Source organism: Clytia hemisphaerica, unplaced genomic scaffold (assembly GCF_902728285.1).
Source record: "Clytia hemisphaerica strain Z4C2 unplaced genomic scaffold, Clytia hemisphaerica genome assembly, whole genome shotgun sequence".
Lineage (NCBI taxonomy): Eukaryota > Metazoa > Cnidaria > Hydrozoa > Leptothecata > Clytiidae > Clytia > Clytia hemisphaerica.
Genome location: NW_027103962.1, coordinates 446,961 through 467,656, shown reverse-complemented (window position 1 = coordinate 467,656; position 20,696 = coordinate 446,961). Strand labels below are relative to the sequence as shown.

The 20,696-nt window shown below is 34.5% G+C and overlaps 3 protein-coding genes across 3 annotated transcripts in view; 2 read left to right on the top strand and 1 right to left on the bottom strand.

Moving 5' to 3' along the window:
• Positions 1–3,162: 3,162 nt before the first annotated feature.
• LOC136810206 (proton-coupled folate transporter-like) lies at positions 3,163–7,922 on the top strand. The gene is made up of 6 exons (XM_067066776.1): positions 3,163–3,519; positions 4,419–4,734; positions 4,995–5,537; positions 5,852–5,935; positions 6,301–6,460; positions 7,806–7,922. The coding sequence occupies exons 1-6, from the start codon at positions 3,235–3,237 to the stop codon at positions 7,876–7,878; spliced, it is 1,461 nt and encodes a 486-aa protein (XP_066922877.1). The 5' UTR covers positions 3,163–3,234; the 3' UTR covers positions 7,879–7,922.
• Positions 7,923–13,146: 5,224 nt separating this feature from the next.
• LOC136810335 (putative leucine-rich repeat-containing protein DDB_G0290503) lies at positions 13,147–15,879 on the bottom strand. Its single transcript, XM_067066892.1, has one exon. It carries the CDS (start codon positions 15,877–15,879, stop codon positions 13,147–13,149), a length of 2,733 nt encoding a protein of 910 aa, XP_066922993.1.
• A 1,934-nt stretch (positions 15,880–17,813) lies between these two features.
• Positions 17,814–20,696, top strand: part of LOC136810334 (ribonuclease 3-like) — a 38,814-nt gene continuing 35,931 nt past the window's right edge. Inside the window, exon 1 of the mRNA XM_067066891.1 lies at positions 17,814–17,861. Coding sequence (XP_066922992.1) covers positions 17,814–17,861 — 48 coding nt within the window. The remainder of the gene's footprint in view (positions 17,862–20,696) is intronic.

Sequence of the window (20,696 nt, the reverse complement as noted above, 5' to 3'; positions counted from 1 at the left end):
TTGAGAATTCAAGGAGATTGGAGAGTGTCCTAACCCCCCCAGATCGAAGTTCTAATTTTAAAGGCACTAGCAGGGTTTACAACCCGTTTGCTGCAGTCCCACTAAAGACTAAAGAGTCCTGAAAATCCCCTGAAAATCTCGATGGGTGATCGGCTCCCGCATGTTGGAAATGATCTAAAATCATTTGTTTAAGAAGTTAAATAAAACTAGCCGTCCCGGCGTCGTCCGAGACGACTTCTTACTCCTTTTAATACGCTCGCTTCGCTCGCTTTTCTATTTTTCAGAAACTTGTAGGGATTTGTATACAAATGTACTTATTTTGCGAGAAGAAATGTTCTTAAATTTAGGCCTTTTTCGTAAAAATTGATGTTTAAAATTTTTAAGGGGACACTAAAATTAATGCACATTAAAAAATATGGTGAAAGTATTTTTAGTTGAATTTTGATTTTTCTTCTCCTTATTAAATTGTATAAATTTGTCATAATTTCTTTTGTTGAAAACCTTCAAACAATAATGTTCTTGACTCGCTAAAAATAATGCTCATGCAAATATTGGTGAAAATTGAGTAAAAAATTTCTCGCGAGAAATCATACTTTAAACGTGCTTTTTTTTGGGTTTTTGGGAGAGGAAAGACTATTATTTTCCTCACGCAAGGATGAAGATAAAAAACAAATAGAAATTCAAATTCAGTATTAGAGGTACTTGGCAACACCGATCACTCCAAAGACCACAGTGCTTTACGGTGGAATATAAAGAGTGCCTTTTTTCAATACCTCTTAACAGAGTCAACAATTATTTAACAATTAAACTCAATGCGTAAGTAAAAGCGTTTTCATTTTGCTATCTCAATAGAACAAAAAATAGCAAACATTGATTAAAAAATTTCATAATTGAATTGGGAATAAGTCATCAACTTTTCTCATATTGTCAAGTCCATTAAATTGAAATGTTTTTATCAGAGTATCAAATAGAAGGGAAATGTCATCGGAGCTTTATTAATCTCAAGGGTAATCATAAATATGATGTCTTTTTGAAAACTCAAATTTTATCTTCGACGTATTCCCATGTGAATCAAAATTATTTCATAACCGACATAAACTTTTTTTTTAAAAACTATAAATTATGCTGATAGTGCTATTGCACAGTCAGTTGTGTTTCTCCATCAAGGAGAAATGTGCTCTCTTGAATGGAAGTGCACTTGGCGAATAGAATTGAATATACAATCAAAAAGGCGCGAAAAAAATTGCCGTGTATTTAAAAATCGCTAGCGAAAAAGCCTTATGCGAGAATGGGAGAGTTCCGATTTAAGCGTATTATAATATAGATTATACAGGTCATGGCAAATAAAGAGATAGTATTCTTAATCATTATTCGATGAAAATAACATCTGGAGTGGCCGAGTGGATAAGGCGTTGAGCTGTCAGATGTGTGAATGTCATTTTTGAGAGTTCGAATCCTATACGGTGCGTTGAAGTGTGTGTTCTCTTGTCAGCATTGACCAACCTTTTTCTGGTTTTATGAGCTCTTATTTATATTTTTGGAAATTCCCGTTATATTTTTAAGAAACAAAAATTTTATAAGTAGTGTCACCTCAGTGCAGTTTGACTCAAGTACAGTATTTCAAAATGGATCAGGTTGGTTAGTGGGTGGAGAGTCAAGAGTTATGACTTTCCCTTCTCTTAAAATCCAGTATTCCAAAACTTTGAACTAAAAAAATGCATAAAAAACGATTTTCGCCTTCTTTTATTATCTTACAAACACTTTTTTTCGAAACCACAAGTGAAAAGAAAAGCAGATAAAAATGATTGACAGGTCTAAAAAATGATTGACAGGTGCGGGTTTGCTCGCGCGGGTTAGAAATTCCCGTGAGCAATCTCGTTATTTATCAGCATGTGGAGCACACAACAAGAGCCGCAAAAGATACAAGACAATATTTCCCAATATTTAGAAAAACTTTACAAACAAATTTTCCGTGATAAATTTGAGTCATCTATATATTAATAGCGGTGCTTTGTGTGTCTGTGTGTCACCACTTTCGTTTTCGCTTTGTTTGTGTTTTAGAATTATGACTTTTGGTCTCTTGCTCCACAAATTTGTTCTATTGGATTCGCGCCATTTGCAAAAGATTTCGCAAGCAATGTTTTGTTCTCGATAAGTTTGTTTTGATTGACAGATCGGATAGAGCCTGGTTTAGACTTTATTCAGCCTTTGTTTTGAAATTTAAGGCCCATCTACATTTAGTAATTTTAATTTCTGCCCAGCTTTGGCCGATCCTGTTTTTCTCTTTTCTTTTGTTTGAAATGTATTTAACGATCGTATTTATTAATGACATTCGAATACTTTTCAAAACAAAACAAGTTTCTTTTATAGAAAAGAACATTTCAAATGTAAACCAAAACATGAAAATTAAAAAGTTTGTCGAACAATAACAGCATTCAAAGGGCGATAAAAAGCAAGAGAAGAAATTAGTCCATCTCTTTCCTCATATAAAAACATTCAAGTGGTTGATACTGTTAAAAACTGTGTACGTCATTTTACATGTTTAAATTCGAAAAGTTATGACAAGGTGACAAGGGTTTAAAAAAGCAATTTAGAATTGACTTATTTATCTTTTTAAATCTGATAAAAACAAAGTTGCACTATTCTTTGTGGCCTTCCCGCTTTTTCCTAAAGAATTGTCATTTCTACATTTCACTCCTCTTTACCATGACATTTTCTCAAATTGTCGAGAACTGGACGGCGTATTTGATGCGAGCGAAGCGAGAAAAAAATCTCCGGGGAGGGTTAGAGTCAAGCTTTGAAGATATCTTTTTATTCATTTGATCGTTTTTTTAAGCCAGCTTCAACATTCAAAGGACTTTTAGTGCGTTCAGCTACAGCTTAACCGGCGTGCGACGCCGGGTACCGGCTAGTATAATATACTCAGGTTTCGTTTTGAAAATATTCTCGAAATTCGAAAAGCATTGCTGAGTGACAATTGTCTGTTTAAAGGCAATAAACCCAATTTTAGAGGTAATTATAGCGGCAATTTAGTTTTGATTTTATACAATGTACAATTTTTTTCGCTTTTTTTTTAATAGAGAAGTGAACAAACTCACATTCGGTATATATGAATAATAAAATTTACATCTGTTCCTGCTGCTTGCAAATACAAATGCAATAAAAGTGGATTTTTTTAATAAGCAACTTTCAAATGAGATCCTGACAAGCTTATCAGAAATGATAGAATTTTGAATGAAACTGAAATTACTACTGGATATGAAAGAAATGAGAAAATTGAAAGGATTACAAAATAAAAATGAAAATCTTCGCCAAACATCGCTTTATGAGAGTTTCGGACACCTTCCAGAGCTCGTGTTGTTCTTTGCGAGTTTAGGGAGTCATATAAGTGGCTCAGCATGCCACTACTACAAGTACTTTTATTTCTCGGAAAGAAGAAATTTTCAATTCGATTTTCGGAATCATAAACAGACGTGTGCCAAACATTTGAATACCACCCAAAGCAAACAACAGACAATGGTAAGTTGTCATTATTGTCTTTTCTGACTTGAGATTTTTTAAACCGGTCAGAGAGGGGAGACGACCATAGATATATAAAGCCCGAAGGGCTAGATATAAAGCTTTTGCTGAAAAGTGTGCCGTGGTTAGGTAGAAATCCTACCTAAGTCACGTGACATTACAATAGAATTTCAGCGATGACCAATTAGAAGCTTTGCGGGTTTTCGAAAAAAATAACAACACTATTCTTTCCGATATTCACTTTTTTTTTGCCTGCGATGGCTTAAAGCCCGACATCTAGCCCTTCGGGCTTTATAAATCTATGGAGACGACGTGATAAGTTTGCTATTTATAAATCATATTTCATCGCAGAGGTTTCCGTACGGGAATCTTTTATCACATAGACAATGCACATAGTATGTACTACGAAACGATAAACGTAAAATACACTCTGGTACAGAGTAGGTATGCACATACCGGACCTCCGAACTGGTTCCATTTTTTAATTTTACTGATAGACGTGATCTTTTGCGAGCTCTATCAGAATCATAAAAAGTGAATTAAGGGCTGTGTTTGTGTTTGGCTCAAAGAATTCAAGTAGGCAAGGCCAGAAACTTCTTTGGTTATCCTGACAAAAACTTGAACCTGTATTCATCTATACCATTGCGCCTATACTTATTGAACAGTACATAATTCCTTTTTTACCACCTTCGACCCCAGGCCTTACCTGACCCCCTTACGCTATTGATAATTCTGATGGACGCGTTGAGTAAACGATCCCTCCGATTTTACAGCACTGGCCTCGTTATGTCGCAGATTCGTTTAACGGCCATGGCTCACGAGGGTGATCTATATACTGAAATGCAACTAATATTCCCAAATAATCATTAATATTTTAAGACTTTGTTTCATTATCTCAGGTTCAAAGTGACATGTCAAGTTTTCAAATCATCGACATCTACTTCGGAATGGTTCCAACAATCCTGGCGTGTTTGTTTCTCGGACCAATATCCGATCGAGTAGGACGCAAACCCATCATAAAAATCGGATTAATCGGAATGATTTTGACTCAAATTATGCATCTAGCAGTCATTCATATGGATTGGCCGATATGGGTGTTTTATTTGGTGACGCTAATGCGTTCTATAAGTGGAGGAGAGTTGGGAATTCGAATCGCAGCTATGGCTTATGTTGTTGATATTTGCAAGGAAACGAAATCGCTGGCTTGGAAACTAGGTAAATTTGTGTTGGTTGGGTTAAGTATGCTTTAAGAATCAGTAGAAAATTATTTTGTTTTGTTCTACAGCACCAATAAAAATCACCAACGAAAAAACCTCGAGTGCTCTCAAGGTTAATAGACACTTTATCGCTTATTATCGAATAATATAATAAGAATCCGTCCAGTGAGTAGTTTAATTAACGCTAAATTGCCGACATTGTGGTTATGAGAATTCTGCGATTCTGACTAACTAAAGATACATTCTTCTGTTTTTTAGCAACACTACAGTGCGTTGAACTATTAGGTGCTATGATCAGTTCGTACACTAGTGGACCCCTCATTCAAAATACTGGGTTCCAATTCCCAATAATGCTTAGTCTAGCTTTACAAATCACTCCTATGGTATACACTGTGTGCTTCTTGAAGGAATCCTACAAAATGTGTGAGAAAGATCGGCTACCGGCAAAAGAGATTCTCAAACAACCGCTACATTTGATTACAGTATTCACCAAACAGCGAAAGACTCGAAAAGAACTATACTTGTTGTTTGCTGTTTTTATTATGTTATCTGAAACGACTCACGCCTTTGATAGTGGTGGTGCTTTATTTTTGCTTGGTCAGCCATTTTGTATGCCACCAAATTTATTGAGTTACTTGCATGGCATGAAAATAACTTTATCTGTTACTGGACTTTTGTTTAGTACCAAACTATTGGCCAAATACCTTTCCAGTTTGACACTTTGTTTAGTTTCAATTTTTGTCACAATTATTGATCGATCTTCAATGGTGGTCATTGAAACTACATTGATGGTTTTTCTTTGTAAGTATAAATTTACTAGCTTTGTCTCCCCCCTTTTGGATATTTGCACCAAGACCGAATTTTAAATTTCTGAAAAATGAAATTCATTTGTAAAAGTATACCTTAGATAGAATCTACTCTCATAAAAAAACTTGATAAAATCTTAAAATCGCGTTCCAAAGAGCAACTTACAGTACCTTTTACCGAATACTATCAGAAGACTGATCTCTGTGAGGGAATGGCTGTGAATTTGAAAATCACCATACCAATCTTGTCAATCTCTTTATAGGTATTTTGAGCCTATATTTGATATATTTTGCATATTTTTCTTATAGTTGGAGGATTGAGATTTTTCGAAGGATGGTATTCACCGATTCTTCGTTCCTTCATTTCGTCATCTGTAAACGAAGCGGAGCAAGGTGAGTAAGTTGATTCGGGTTGCTCAGAATGTTATCCCGAGTTATTCAAATAACTTTCATCCCTGGTTGTTATAAGGGAAGTTTATTTGAGCTACTCCTGAAGCACTAGGTTTCAGTCGCGTCAAAGTTGATAAAACGTGTCAAAAATAAAAGAACATTCTTCCTAAAGTACTATACCTTACATTACTGCATTGTAGTCTTGAGCTTTAAGTGTTTAAACATGACCTTCTTTACATTATCCTATCTATGACTTGCAAGTAGTTGTTAGATGGGATGTTAGTGGAGCTAAAACTAAAACGCTGGGCTATATGGCTATATTGTAGTCGTGGTCAAAGTGGTTTACACTATCCTATCTATAACTTTAGGTTCCATCCTTTGTTTACTTTCAATCATGGTAACTATTCTGACGTCCATCACAAAAACAATATTTTTGACATTATACACCAAACTTTTGCAACATGGAAAAGTTCGTTGGTTTTTTGTGCTGACGTCACCATTAATCATAATGGCCACACCCTTATTGATGTAAGTAGCCTATATGTCGCTTAAATTAAAAATCTTTTTCATGCGTATTCTTTACATTGAAACATCCTTGTCTCAATATATTTTATTGCTGAAGAAAGATCACTAAAATCACCGTGTCACAGACCCGATCACTAGAGAAATTGGCAAAAATGACCTGAAGTTTTTAACCTTACTGTAAAATACGTTTTGTTAAATGATAATTTTGCACTTCAAAACTATCCCCATTTACATTAGCGTTTTTTGAGCTAGAAGCAATAGAAGAATAAGTTTTCATTCACACTGAGCGAAAAAGTTCCAACGGGGCACTGAGAAAGGGGTGTACTAGACTAGTAAACCACGTCTTTGTATTTCGCTTACACTTGCAATGGGCTCACTACGCTCGCTGAATACAAGCAATAGTCTTCCCAAACCACTCCCCCACGGCAATTTCTATTTCATAAGAAATCTTTATAAGCACTATTCCCCGCGCGTTCCTGTGTCTAAAGAAAGACAGACGTTTGCTAGTCTAGGGGTGTACTAAAGGAAGGAAATTAATTGCATAGTTTAAATCTTTGAAATTTAACTTGCCTGTTACAATAACAAAGCAGCAATGTTGGTATTAAGATCATTTCATGTTTTGTGGTCTATTTCGTTCTTTCATTTATAGGGCTTTGATGAAATAAAATTGCTTTAAATGCGTGACAGGATGACAGCTTGCTTACATAGATCTCTCATTTGATTTTCCTTTCAGTTTAAGATTGTACATTTTGATAACATTGAAAGTTTTCTTAAGAGCTTACTGATCCATTAAGTAATGAAAAAGGATTTCGATGAGATTTGTAGAAAATTTGAGTGGGCTAGAAAATCGCTATCCGAAATCGTGGTTTTTATAAATAAAACATAAATATAATATAACACGCGTTTCGTATACACCTTTTCGACCGTAGTCGTGCGGTCAGGCGCGTGCCACTTAATTATTTAATCATCCCCTTAAACTCGATCCGATCCTTATTTTTTTTTTGACACATTTTTCTATTGTCTAGGACTCTATAGGACTGGGACGGTCTTAGTGGGATAAAGCGGACAAAAAAATGCCCGCGCGGCAATTGGCGGCTATGGTCGAAAAGGTTATTGCCTTATCATGTATATGTTTTGGCTGTCAGTTATAGTGACCCATACAATTTGCCAAAATGGAAAAATGAGCTAAAATTGCTTGTCGCACGGCCACTTTCTGTTTTGTTTATTTTCTTTCGTGCAAATTACATGGGATCAAAGCAAATGCTATGCAAAAATCTTATTCGAAATCCGTGTATTGTTTTTAACAACTTGCCGTTTTCGATATATTTTCATACTATTTATTTTTCAGATATTTCTGGCTGGTGAAGAAGAAAAGAGAAAAATCAGAAAAAGAATTTGGCAATAAGGAAATTAAAGATTGATTATATTATAATTTTTAATATTATGTAAAAAAAACATTATTCGATATGGGAAAATTTCAATTATACGTCATTCATTTGTTAGGCACCCAACCCACTTTTTCAAGACTTCGTTAATATTTTATCAAAATTGCTTTACACGTTTTTTATGAGAACAAACTATATAAGAACATAACGCTTCAATGGCCGAAATGTTAAGAACAAGTTAACAACATTTTAAGGCTTGGTGGACTCTAAGATAGCCAATTTCTTATAAAAATGGACAAAAATACATAAAAAAATGGGGAAAATAAGAACATGTTAAGAACATTTTTAGGCTTGACACTCAAAAAGTTACGAACATCCAAAGGCTTAAAATTATTTAAATGTTCTAATAAAAAAAACGTGTGTTTCTCAAGTGTGCAGTAAGTATACAAGGCACCTGCAAGCTAGAAAACCCTAGAAAAATAAAGCAAGAAAATGTTTTTTCAATAATGGAAAGTTCAATAGCATTGTATAAAATTTTTAAATTTGTTAAGATTCCAATGTCCCTAAAAATATTGAAAACTTTAGTAAAATGAAAAGCTCTAAAAACAGATAAGCGTACATTCCCTCTTGTTTGAGAATGAAATGTGAAAACAGAAATTAAAAGTGGAAAGGAAACAAAAAGATTTCATCTCACGCTATCAAGGATGAGAAAAATCAAAGTTGGTTCGGTAAATTACATATTTCCATAGCAACTAAATATCATATCAATATATCAAATTTTACACACTTTAAAAGAACAGAGGAATGTCATTTCTCGTGAAAGAGAATTCTCGCTGAGTAATTTTGCAAACACCTCAAAATCAAAATACAAAATAGTTGATTGGAAAAATGATAAAAAAGATATGTAAAAAGATGACGCAATACTGTAGTCGGATTCGCAGACCATAGGTAGTTTAAGGAGTATGATCCGTTAGTGAATGACGTAATGTATCTTCTGTCCACTTTTGACCGGAACATAATCGGAACCACGTAGCGGAAAAAAGTCATTACTTCCCAATGCTAACGGAAAACCTCGTTGCGAGTTCTGGAAAAGCATTCTTTAGTTCTCACAAGTGGCCATTCTGGGAAGTCATCCTTGTGGTTTGACTATTGTCATGTCCTGATCAACCTTAAGCATAATAAGAACTTTTTTGAAGAGCAATACCAGCGTTTTAATGGAACGAGTTTTACTACACATTCAACCTCTTTCTCAGTGACCCTCCCCCGCAATGATACCTTCCTGTTAGTAAAATTTGCTGAAATTTGTTTTTTAAGCTTTCAAGAGCCAGCGCAGCGGAAAATGCCGCAGTGTTCTTAGATTTCTTATTTCCTCTTGTCCTAATTGTCCTAATAAGGCCAAAAAATTGTTCTTTTTTCCCTTTCACAAGAATAACAAACTAAGAACATTACGGACTCACGATGGAACCTCATTATATCTCTGATGTTGGTCTACAAAAAGTCAACCCATCACCGAAAGGAAAAGACAATATTACTAAAACACTTAAAGTGATTTATTCAGGATAATGGATAAACATTTATGGATCCTGTTCCGTGATCAACAAAAAAAAAAACATGTTTTTCTTAAACGATATTTTCAAATAGATCTCAATTACATGGACGCTCTATGCGCGTCTGAGAAATCACAGCAAGCTAAGCGAGGAATCACAACTGATCTTGTAAAATAGTTAGCGCTTCATATCAAAGTAAGGAATAACACATTCATAGGATGCTACACATTTTTGAGATTAATTCAAAAGCGCTCGTGTAGATTGTCATACTGTGTTGAACGGTGTACTCGAGATTATGAACAGTGATCTTAACGAGGCGCAATCTTTAAGTACAGTATGACTGTTTGAGGGCTAACTTTAAATACCCTTGCTTAATTTCCTTTACCGTAAATATATTTTGCTTATTGATAAGGAAATTCTACGGCTTACGGTAAGCAGGAGAAGATAAATGACACACGATACATTCTTGCGAGTAGGCGATCCGAATTGTTTTGGGACATTTCAAAAAATGATTACAATATAGACAAAGAGAGATGACTAAGAAAGATAACAAAAGCAATTTGTTTTGACGATGATTTCATTCATACATTTTTTTGAGCCGCTTTTGATGCTCTGAAAAATAAATATTTTGGATTTGAAACCAACTATGCCTTTAATAAGGTATCAATTTATGAAAGACTGTTTCGCCCAAATATAGACACGATACAAAGCTTAAACAAGAAGCCCGTTGGGCGTGAAGGCCCAGCGAAAAGCAACGTGTTGAAAACGAGCGTGTGAAATAGCAAATGTATGACCCTGTTGACATGGATCAAAGTGAGGACAGGAAAAATCTTTTCAAAATCACCGCGGTACTTCTCATTGGTTAGACGCTTGAAATTTTATTGAATGGTCTCCTAACCAACCGGGTCTACAGGCGCAGGTTCAACCAGTTGAATACTCTCTGGTACCTAATAGCTAGGGGGTTTGGAATAAGCGGAGGGAGGTTGGAAAAAATCTCAAAACTTAATAAGCGGGGGGTTGGAATAAAAATGTTCTAGGTGGAAAATTTCCATAAATTATGCGCGCCCATAGAAAAATATCTAAAAAAACCGCAGAAATATAGTGAGTGGGCGCTTTTTAACCAATTAGGTGCACTCACATGCAGGGAGAAATATCCCTGTAGGCATGTTAGTTGGATCAGACCGTAAACCAGAAAAATGATCTTTAAAAAACTAAACGGTGAAAGAGTTTGAAAAATCAAGCGACCGACCGTTTAATGCGACAGATCCAGAAATTTATTTAATATGCGTAGAATCATGAAAAAAGTCCCAATCTTGTTCTTGAAAATTTACACACAAGCTGCATTTTAGTCTCCATTAACATAATTTCAAAATCAGCTTACTTGAAATAATTTTGTATCGAGTTTGAAAAATCAAGCCACCAATCGTCAAACGAGACAGATCCAGAAATAACCATTTTCACCCGTCGTAGCATCATGGAAAAAGTTCCAATCTTGTTCCAATTTAAACATGAGCTCCATTTTAGTGTCCATTACCAAATTCCAGAATCAGTTTACTTTAAACAATTATGTGTTGAGTTTGAAAATCATACCGTGAAGTCGGGTAACTTTGCATCAGTGGAGGCAAACATGCATAGCACTCAAATTTCAAAACAAATGAACTACGCAGCTCCACTCGTAGCTCTATTCTACCATTTTTGTTTTGATTTAACTTTGTATTTTAATGACCAGACAGGTCATTCATTTGAGGGTATGCATGTTTGCCTCCACTGATGCAAGTTACCCGACTTCATGGTACCACGTCCCATTGTCACTGACCGTTGTTTTGTTAACAGCGACAGATCCAGAAATGACTGTTTTCTTGTGTGGCATCAAGAAAAATGTTCCAATCTTATTCAATTTTACACATCAGCTGCATTTCAGTTTATTTATTTCTATATCAGAAGCCATTAATAGCTATTTCCTAAAAATAAAGTCTTTTTGAAAACAAGAAACTAAAAATGAAAGTGATTTTAAGGTAGAATTTTCACTCAAAAAACTTTATGAAAACTTGAGCAAAGACTATATAAGATATGGCAGAATGTTGAAAAAGGTCTATAAAGAAAAATCAATACAAAATTTCTTTGGTTTGAAAGTCTCTTGACCACTACATAAAGCAAAGAAAATGTTCAAGAAAGTATGAATCAACCTCCTCGCTTCGACCGCCATCTTGTTTTGTTTAGAAAATTGTTTAGAAGGAGCGCGGAATCAGAAAATATATCTTTTATAGCCAGTATCCGACTTTAGCAAGCTTTTCCCTCTCCAGACGGCAAAATTAAAAAGTGTGGTACTGGTTTTAAGCGCCGTTTCTACCAAAACGGACGGACAGACACACGTACACACGAACAGAACGTTGCAAATGAAAGGCCCACTCGCTTAGCGCTGGGCCAATAAACTTTTGGTCTACAGTATAGGAAACTTGGTCGGATGCTTCTGATAAAAAAATAAACTGTAATCGGAGAAGCATTCTATAAGAGGGATGAATCATTTCAATCACCACTTAATCGAAAGAAAATCGACATTTTGTAAAAGTGCCATTTGACCCTTAGGTTATCTAAACTCTAAGAATGAGAAAGAAACTAGAATAGGTCGGAAAGAAGAAAAGGTTAGCAGGAGGCTTTGTTTCGCCCTCAGTTCGTTTCGTGTCTTGAAAAGGATCAGTAATGATAAGCTAAAGTGATCTTCTGTTCTACCCTCCTTAAAAGCTTCAAAAAAGAATTAACGAGCGTTGGAAATTAAAATTAAAGTTTTATAAAAACAGTGAGTTGAGTGAGGGAAAGAAAAAATGTGGTCGCTTGAAGCCTGTCAAAAAAAGAGAAAAAGCTTCAAGGGGAGACGTCTGAAGGTCCTATTTCTTCCAAGCCAAGGAGGGTTCCACCTCAAAGTTTCGAAATCGTTTAAAGAAAAGAAACTTTGTTTTAAGTGTTCCGAAACACTGTTTCGTTCGCTTAAAGGGTACACATTTGTTCTCGATGTTCCAACATGATTTCAAAAAGGGCCTTATGCTGTGTTCAGGAAAAAGAAATTAGATGGAGACGAAAAATTTCAAAAGGACAAAAAGTTTCGGAAAACATCAACAGGATATCTAAAGGGATAAAAAATTTTGGGGAAAAGGGGAAATGGCATGAATCACTGACACAGATTTTTCAGGATTTTTATTTTTTATATCATACTTAATATCTTTTATATTTCAAATTTTCATCTTCTTTTTTCATTTCATATATATTCAATTCTTTGGTGTATAATAAAATTCTCAATAATTTATGCACTGATAATTCAAAATAAGGAATTTCTTTTCACGCAATTCAATTTCAAAAATAACAGAAACAAGGAAATGCGAAGAAAAATCTTTTTTTTCTCAGCTCCAGATTAAAATCTGGAAAAATAATCTTTTCAAATTTCCTAATTATCGTTTCAAAAAACTCTCAAATGAGCAAAAATATTCCCACAAAAACAGTGATAAAATCTCTCAGATTCTGATTTGAAACTGGGAAAAATACCAAAACATAGAGCAATTATTATAACAATCAACGAAAATTACTAATATTTTCGACCTCTAGGCAAACTTGAATTATGGCAATTTTTTGTAAGAAAATTTCATTAAATCGCAAAAATAAAGATTAAAAAAGTAGATTCCTTCAAAGCAGAATTAGAGCTTGTCCAACGAAACCCAAAAATTAGAAATTACAAGAAATTCCCTAAGACCAACAAAACAATAAACTAAACAAAATTACTTCTACTATTTGAAGTCCCGTTCGCCTCGGCTATAAGTGAATTCTTCCTTTTCACTTTAGCATTCTTAATCAAAGACCTGGGCGCTGATTTAGAGTTCGTTTTCCAAGTACCATTTCTTAAATTATCATAATTAGCCTTCTGCGTCCGATAATCAAGATCCATCTGGTCTATAAGTTCCATATTTTCGGACATCTCTTTCCGTTGGTAGTTCGTTAAATCGATAACTGACTTGATGAGACTTTTTACGTTTTCAATTTCATTTGAAACATAAAGCTCCTCTTCATCAAGATCAGTAAGTGTTTTAGGTTCCTTTGACTCAAGATCGATTAAAAATATCTCCTCTTGTAGCCGCGTTATAGCGTAATTATATTCGTTCAATTTCTGTTCAATTTCATCTAAAGTTTGTTTTTCTTCCAAATATTTTTCAATTAGTTCGAAATGTATTTGTTCTTCATCTTTAGCCATTTCTTTTATAGATGACTCATCATTGTTTACTTTCGCAGATTTCGATGAAAAATTCTCCCCTTGATTTAAAGTTGCAGTCTGTTCTTCCTTCCTCAAAGTCTCATCGTTTTGTATAATTTGGTCTAGTTCATTTTTAATGTTTTTCTCATATTCCAGAATTTCGTTTAATATTTCATCAGCTTTTAACACATCGCTCTCATTGAGACTTTCTTGACGTAAACGAGCCTCCAACATCTCCTCTGAGTGTTTGTCGAGATCTTGGACAGACTGACTGTCCTTTTCGCGGATAGGATTATTCGCTACTTGTTGTCCAGTGATCTGCCCATCGACAACATCCTCTAATATTGAGTTATTAGTAGATAATGCTTTGCCATTATGATTTAATTTGGTATTAATTTCATCCTCATTACTGTTCGTTAATGGCTTTTCTACAAATTGACTTTTCGAGAAATACTCAGGCTCTTTTTTACTATCTTTCAGTTTGGATTTTTTACTTGAACCTTTAGAGCGAATCTCTTTAAGTTTTTTGTTAAAATATTTTTCTTTCTCTTTAGTGACCTCCTTATTCTCAGTCGTTGAGGTCGGTTTAGAAACACTTCCAATGAAAGACTTCCTGACAACGTCTTGTCTCAACACGTCTGCCGCTTTCTTTCCCAACACTGACTGAACCTTTTTCACATTATGATGTTTCTTCAACGTGGTCGGACTCAATAAAACTGGATCCGAAATATCACATTTCTTGAATTTCTTCTTCTCCATCTTTTTGCCAATACCGTTGGTGGTGGAAGGGTTTGAGCTTTTAAACAAGGCATCATTGAAGGCTACCATCTTACTGACCTCCCTCTCACAAGTATCAGAGTCTTTCAAAATATTCTTATTCTTATCAATCATCATAGTTTTATATAATTCTTGTTGAACAGGTGTCAAAGTCGATTTCTTTATTTTAGTCTCGTTTACAGCATCAACCATATGTTGTTGTGGAATATCTTTTGTATTCGTATCACCATTCACCGTGTTGTGGCTTGCATCCAACGCGTTTGAGATTTCGTTCAGCTCATCCCCTTTAATTTCACTTCTCGTCCTTTCATCAACCTCACAACTGTTTTCGTTCAAAGTCTCTTTTTTTAATCCGTTTGTCGATAGAGAAATTCTTTCCTCTGCTGATATTGAATTACAACTTTTCTCTCTATTGTTCGAGACATTCACGCTATCTACGTTCGGTAAAATACCCCCCTCTGATTGTTCTATTTGGCTTTTGTTTTGATCGTTAACAATAGACTGTTTTGGTTTACTTGCAATCGGATATTTCTCATTGTTATTGTTATCATTTATTAATAATGGTACCGTTTCTATAATTTTGATTGGTTGGTTTTCTGTTGACTCTGAGGAGTCGTATTCTGGCGACGGGAGGCCAGAATCATTTCCATCGTCTTTTTCAAGAGAACAACTTTCGTTTTCAGTCATTTTTACAGCTTGTTCTCCAAGCTCTAAAAGTTCTGGTTGATCATCAATGTAATAAATCTGCGAGTTTCTCTTTAACTCTTTCATCCAAGCAGCTTTCTTGACTTCTCTTGATGAACTCTGAATTCGATGTAGTTTTTTGTTTTGGTCGTTGACGATATTTTGAAGAGTTTTATACGTATCTAGATCAGAATCGTCGTACGTCCTTCGCTTGTTTTTCATACGTTTTAGATTGTCTCTTTTGTATGATTCGATATCAGAATCGTCGACGCTGCGATGTTTAACTTTGTGTTTGATCTTAGTTTCGGTCGTACGTGTGGTGAGTGTGGTCGTGGTTGTCGTTAACGTCTCTTTCTTTCGATGTTTTTGTTTCGATTTTTTATCCTTCTTTTTCTCCTTATCTTCCTTAATTTTTGTTTCTTTTTCGTGTTTGTGTTTCTTACTTTTATGTTTGGATGAATGTTTCGAATGTCCAGGTTCTTGTGGAGCTTCCTTACGATTTAAACTACTCTCCTTTGCTATGATTTTCGCATCTTTGGCCAAAGTGTTGAAAACATTGAACGAAGTCAAATCACCTGCTTGTTTCCGATCACCTTTAAAACGTTCTAATAAATTCTCATTTGAAATATCACTTGATCGTGGACTATAGGATTGGATGCTACTATCCTCCAGACTGGTGACTTTAGCGATGGCACATAGTAAACCTTTACACGAAGTCTCTTTCTGTATGCCAGTGATGAGATATTTCTTCCCATTCACAGTCACTTTCAATGTTGAAGTTGACGCATTCATCTTTTCATTTAATTATTCATCGGCAACTAAAAAATCAAAAGAAAATGAAGAATGATTGATTGAACGAATATTCAAAGTGTGGCTAACACACATCAAAAGGGTGGACTGCCTCATTACATTAATATATTTATCCCTAAAACACTATTCAAATGTCTTTTTTATGATAGGAATATTGGAAACTTTGATTTAAGAACATCTGCAGCATATTCTTTGTATTTGAATGGACTGACAGGCTCTATGACGAATCAGATTCTCAAAGGCAATATTGATTTAAAACACCCCTGTCTCAGTGCCCCGGTGGCATGATTTCAGTACATGATTTTTTTCAGTACATGGTTTCAGTACATGATTTTTTCCTACGTCACTGCAGTAATCAAATTTTTATTGCACTCATTTGTGAATTGAGATATAAATTGAATAAAGACAGCGACAATAAAAAACAGTTCCTGAATTCCCAAGCCATTTAGGATGATTACAAATGAGTGCAATAAAAATTTGATTACTGCAGTGACGTAGGAAAAAATCATGTACTGAAACCATGTACTGAAAAAAATCATGTACTGAAATCATGCCACCGGGGCATTGAGACAGGGGTATTTTAAATACAGGAATTGCTAAAAGTAAAAATCAAGCAAAGTTAGAGCCACATTTTCAATCGCCATTCCATTCAAAAAAGTTTCATTTTGGCAAATATTCAATAAATAGGTTAATAATTAAACATTTCAAAATAGGCATGTAACTATAAATAGTGTCACCAATTACATTTTAATGAACAAACCAAAGAGAACTAGGGATAAATCAAAAATTTAAACTGAATCAAACACGAGGAAGTATGGCAACTAGTAACAGTTGAAAATACTGTATGGTGATGTTTGGAAAATCTTGGAATCGACAAAACAAACTTGAAGACATTAAGGAAAACATAATGGTACGACTAACACTTTCTAATTCGACATTCTACAATTCAATAAGCTCCGTTATTCGATATATTGGAAGTCACTCTCATACAGGATGTTTCTACTATTAGATACTCTCCCTTATTCGATGAAAAACTAATTTCCTTAAAAATCGAATTAGAGAGCATCAGCTGTATCTTCAAAGTTCTTCAAATCCTAGCAATCCTTTGGTGGAACAAATCTGTTCGGACAAGTTCACTGTCATATACACGTTTTTTTTATAAATAAGAACAAACTATGTAAGAACATAAGGCTTCAATAGCCAAAATCTTAAGAACAAGTTAAAAGCATTTAAAGCTTCGCGGGCTCTAAAACAACCAATTTCTTAAGAAAATGGACAAAAATACTCAAAAAATGGTGAAAATAAGAACATGTTAAAAACATTTTTAGGCTTAAAACTCAAAAAGTTAAGAGCATCTGAAGGCTTCAAAAATTTTGGATGTTCTTTAAAAACGTGTAGTTAAAAAAAAAAAACTAACAACAACCAAACAACCAAACAACCAACCAAACAAACAAACAAACAACCAATGACCAACAAACACGAGGAAAAAAACTTTTTTGGTACACTCACGTATTTGATTACTCCCTTTTCATTCATTAATTAAAGTAAAATGTAATTCATTACTCCTCGAAATAGATGGGCATACCACCAAACACCGGAAACCATTTCAACTAACGATCTTCTTTGTGAATGACATCAGAAAGTAATGAGTCTAACCAAGAACGAGTGAAATACCATTTTCTTAAATAAGAACAGTGTAAGAACAAATTCATATTCAAGAACATTCTCTGGATATTTTAAAAGGCTTTGTAAATTTTAAAACACGCAGTTTCTTATAACCAAAGTATTCACGAAAATGTCGGAAATAAGAACATTTTTAGGTTATAAACCCGAAAAGTTAAGAACATCCGAGGGCTTCAGAAAAATTTGATGTTCTTACAAAACAAAATATCCAACCAGAGCACAGGAAACACACCATGTCACTCGATCGTAAAACTTCAAAAGAAATAAGTACTGGCTCACAGGTAAGAGAGCGTTTACACTGAATAATTCATTTGGCAGTGGGTACCTTAACAAGGAGTTGTTTTGACAGAAAAGGATGTACAGTGAGATCTACAGTGAAACCTCCAATTAACGGACACTCTAAAAGGTGGACACTTCTGATTAGCAGATAATTTTATTTTCCCCGGCCATTTCCTAGTCAAATCCTCATAAAAAAGTTTCCAAAAGGCGGACACTTCTAATAAGCGGACACTAACCCTATTCCCCGATGATATCCGCTAATTGAACATTCCACTGTAGTCTTAATCATAGACAAAAAACGCCTATAAAAACGCCAGTAGTACAAGAAGCGTGATCCTGTTAGATACCAGCAGCCTAAGTAAGAAAGAATACTCAGTTGAAATAAGCACTCTTAAAATTTAAGAAATTCCAAATCAAAATTGATCTTAGGGTGACCAAACACATATCAAACAAAAAGACTTAGCCATGAATCTCCTTTTTAAAATAATAACCAAACTCTTGACTATTTGATGTCAAACGATAACAACCAAAAACGAAGTTTCAATGATAAAATTAAAAGTGAAGAAGACACCATTACCAAATGACTCAGTAATTTCTACATCTACATCGTTGACGGCGACACAGAGCTTCTCCTTTTATATAACCAAAGGAAAGCTTTAACCTGAAGTCGTAAAAGTTTCATTTTTCCGATCAACCAAATATTTCTTAATGACCCCACACCAATATTGTAATCTTTTAGCAAAATAATAAACCATCAATTTGGATTAAGAAACAAACACCATATTCAAATATTAAAGTCTGAAGAGCGAATACCAAACCAGACAATTCTTGAGTTACTACATGCTATTGTCAAGGTTAAGAAATGTGTTCTTGACCCATTCTTGATAAGTTCCTCAATTTGCCAAGCTTAGGGATTAGACACAAGCAAATTAACCCTATACAACCCCTGTCTCAGTGGACAGCTTAAAAGTTTTTAGGACAACTCTAAATAGTAAAAAATCAATCGGTATCCAGCGGCGGATCTGAGAGTGGTTCAAAATTTTTGAGTGGGAGTGTTTTTTAAACCATACTCCTTGTATGGGTATTGAATACTCTCCGTATTATATTTTGAACTCCTCTGCAGATCCGCAACTGATCTCAGTCTAGTAAGAGAGACAAAGGTGTTTCTCAAACTCAGCATTTATACAGGAGTACACTGTAAAATCAAAAAAGAGGCACTTAGAGGTTACGCTAAGCTTTTAATTTACGTTGCGTCAGTTGAAACCATTGGTCAGTAATTAAACTAGACTTTTAGGATTAAATGTTAGATCCTAACGGTAGATAAAGGTCGTTTGAAAATTAAATTGCAAAGATTTTTGTGATAAAAACCTCATTTCTTAATAACAGCTGACAACGAGATCAAAGTACAAAGAAAAAAATTGATGAAAAAGTAATAAAGTTGATTGTTTGTATTTTAGTTGTGTTGTCACCAGAAAGTAATGAGTTTAAAACAACTCCACAATTACATTTAATGATTGCTACCTGATGTCTATCAAACAGAAGAAAAAAAACGAAAAATCGGGAAGACGAAAAATCTAGTTATAACAACTACAAACTGAAATCAATAAGTGAAAAATCCAGTACTGAAACTATGACTCCATGACGTTCTGAAGCAAAAAAAAAATTTGTCTCTTTTATGAACTCCAAAAGTAGAATAGAATTCTAATTGTAGGCCAAAATAAGTACTTTAAAAAATAGTCTAAGTTGATTCTCCCTACTGAGAAACACTTAAAAACACGAACTTGAAAATCCAATTTTCCAGCATGAAGTCTGCATTCAAAGTTGACTAAAATTTTAAGCTCTTGACCATATCATGCACACGAACGATAAGCAGTTGAATTAATTAGGATAAAAAAATATTAGAACAGAGAAGAAAAAACGATTGTAAACAAATGAAGCATCTGTGGAATGCCATAAGATGACAATGGATACCTATATACCTATACCTGTCATCTTTAGTGTCATGTGAAGAGCTATACAAATCCTTAATACCATTAATTAATATAAAAACACTATATAAAGGTCATGTGAAAATGATACGCATCTCCTAAGTGATATTCCATTGCTAAACGGACGATCAAAAAATGTTATTAAGACGAAAGATGACGTCGTGGACGTCCAAAAGATGTTTTAAAGATGTACATTGGTCCTTGGCACAAATATCTTGTCAATCAATATCGATGCAACTTAATAAATGAGGAATATTGAAACTACCTGTATATTATCTCACCATCACAAAAGAAGGGTATTTTCTTAATTTCCGCTCTTTACAGTAACTTCTGATTTAAGGATTTTCATTATAATCAATTTTGTTTCATTAAAAGATTAGGGCGGATTTATATTTCTAAAGGAGACGACATTTATTGCATGCCTCAAACTTCCTCACGCTCACACAAGTAACAGACATTTAAAATCCTGATAAGGATTCTATTTAAATGATGAAATTTGATCACAGTCAACTCTCTCTAATTCGAACCTCTACTATTCGAATGTTTCTATAATTCGAACTAAAATATTGCTCTCCCCAGCTAGAAGTTAGTATAAAATACTTTCTGTAATTTGAATCTTTCTATAATTGAAAGATATTTCCTGATCCTTTGAAGATCGAATAAGAGAGAGTCAACTGTCTACTCGTTTTCGAAAAAATTTGAGCTTCGGATATGGTGAAATTCTTTTCCTAGAAATGTTTAAAATCAATTACAACCAGCGAACGAATCTAACCTTATTCATTATCCCTAAACACTTGTATAACCTTATTAAATTGTCAACCTAAAACAACACCCCTGTCTCACAGACCC

Coding starts and splice junctions, on each gene's coding strand:
- LOC136810206 (XM_067066776.1), top strand. CDS start 3,235: ATGAAACTGAAATTACTACTGGATATGAAAGAAATGAGAAAATTGAAA. Junction 3,520..4,418: donor AAAGCAAACAACAGACAATG/GTAAGTTGTCAT, acceptor TCATTATCTCAG/GTTCAAAGTGACATGTCAAG. Junction 5,538..5,851: donor TACATTGATGGTTTTTCTTT/GTAAGTATAAAT, acceptor TTTTTCTTATAG/TTGGAGGATTGAGATTTTTC.
- LOC136810335 (XM_067066892.1), bottom strand. CDS start 15,879: ATGAATGCGTCAACTTCAACATTGAAAGTGACTGTGAATGGGAAGAAA.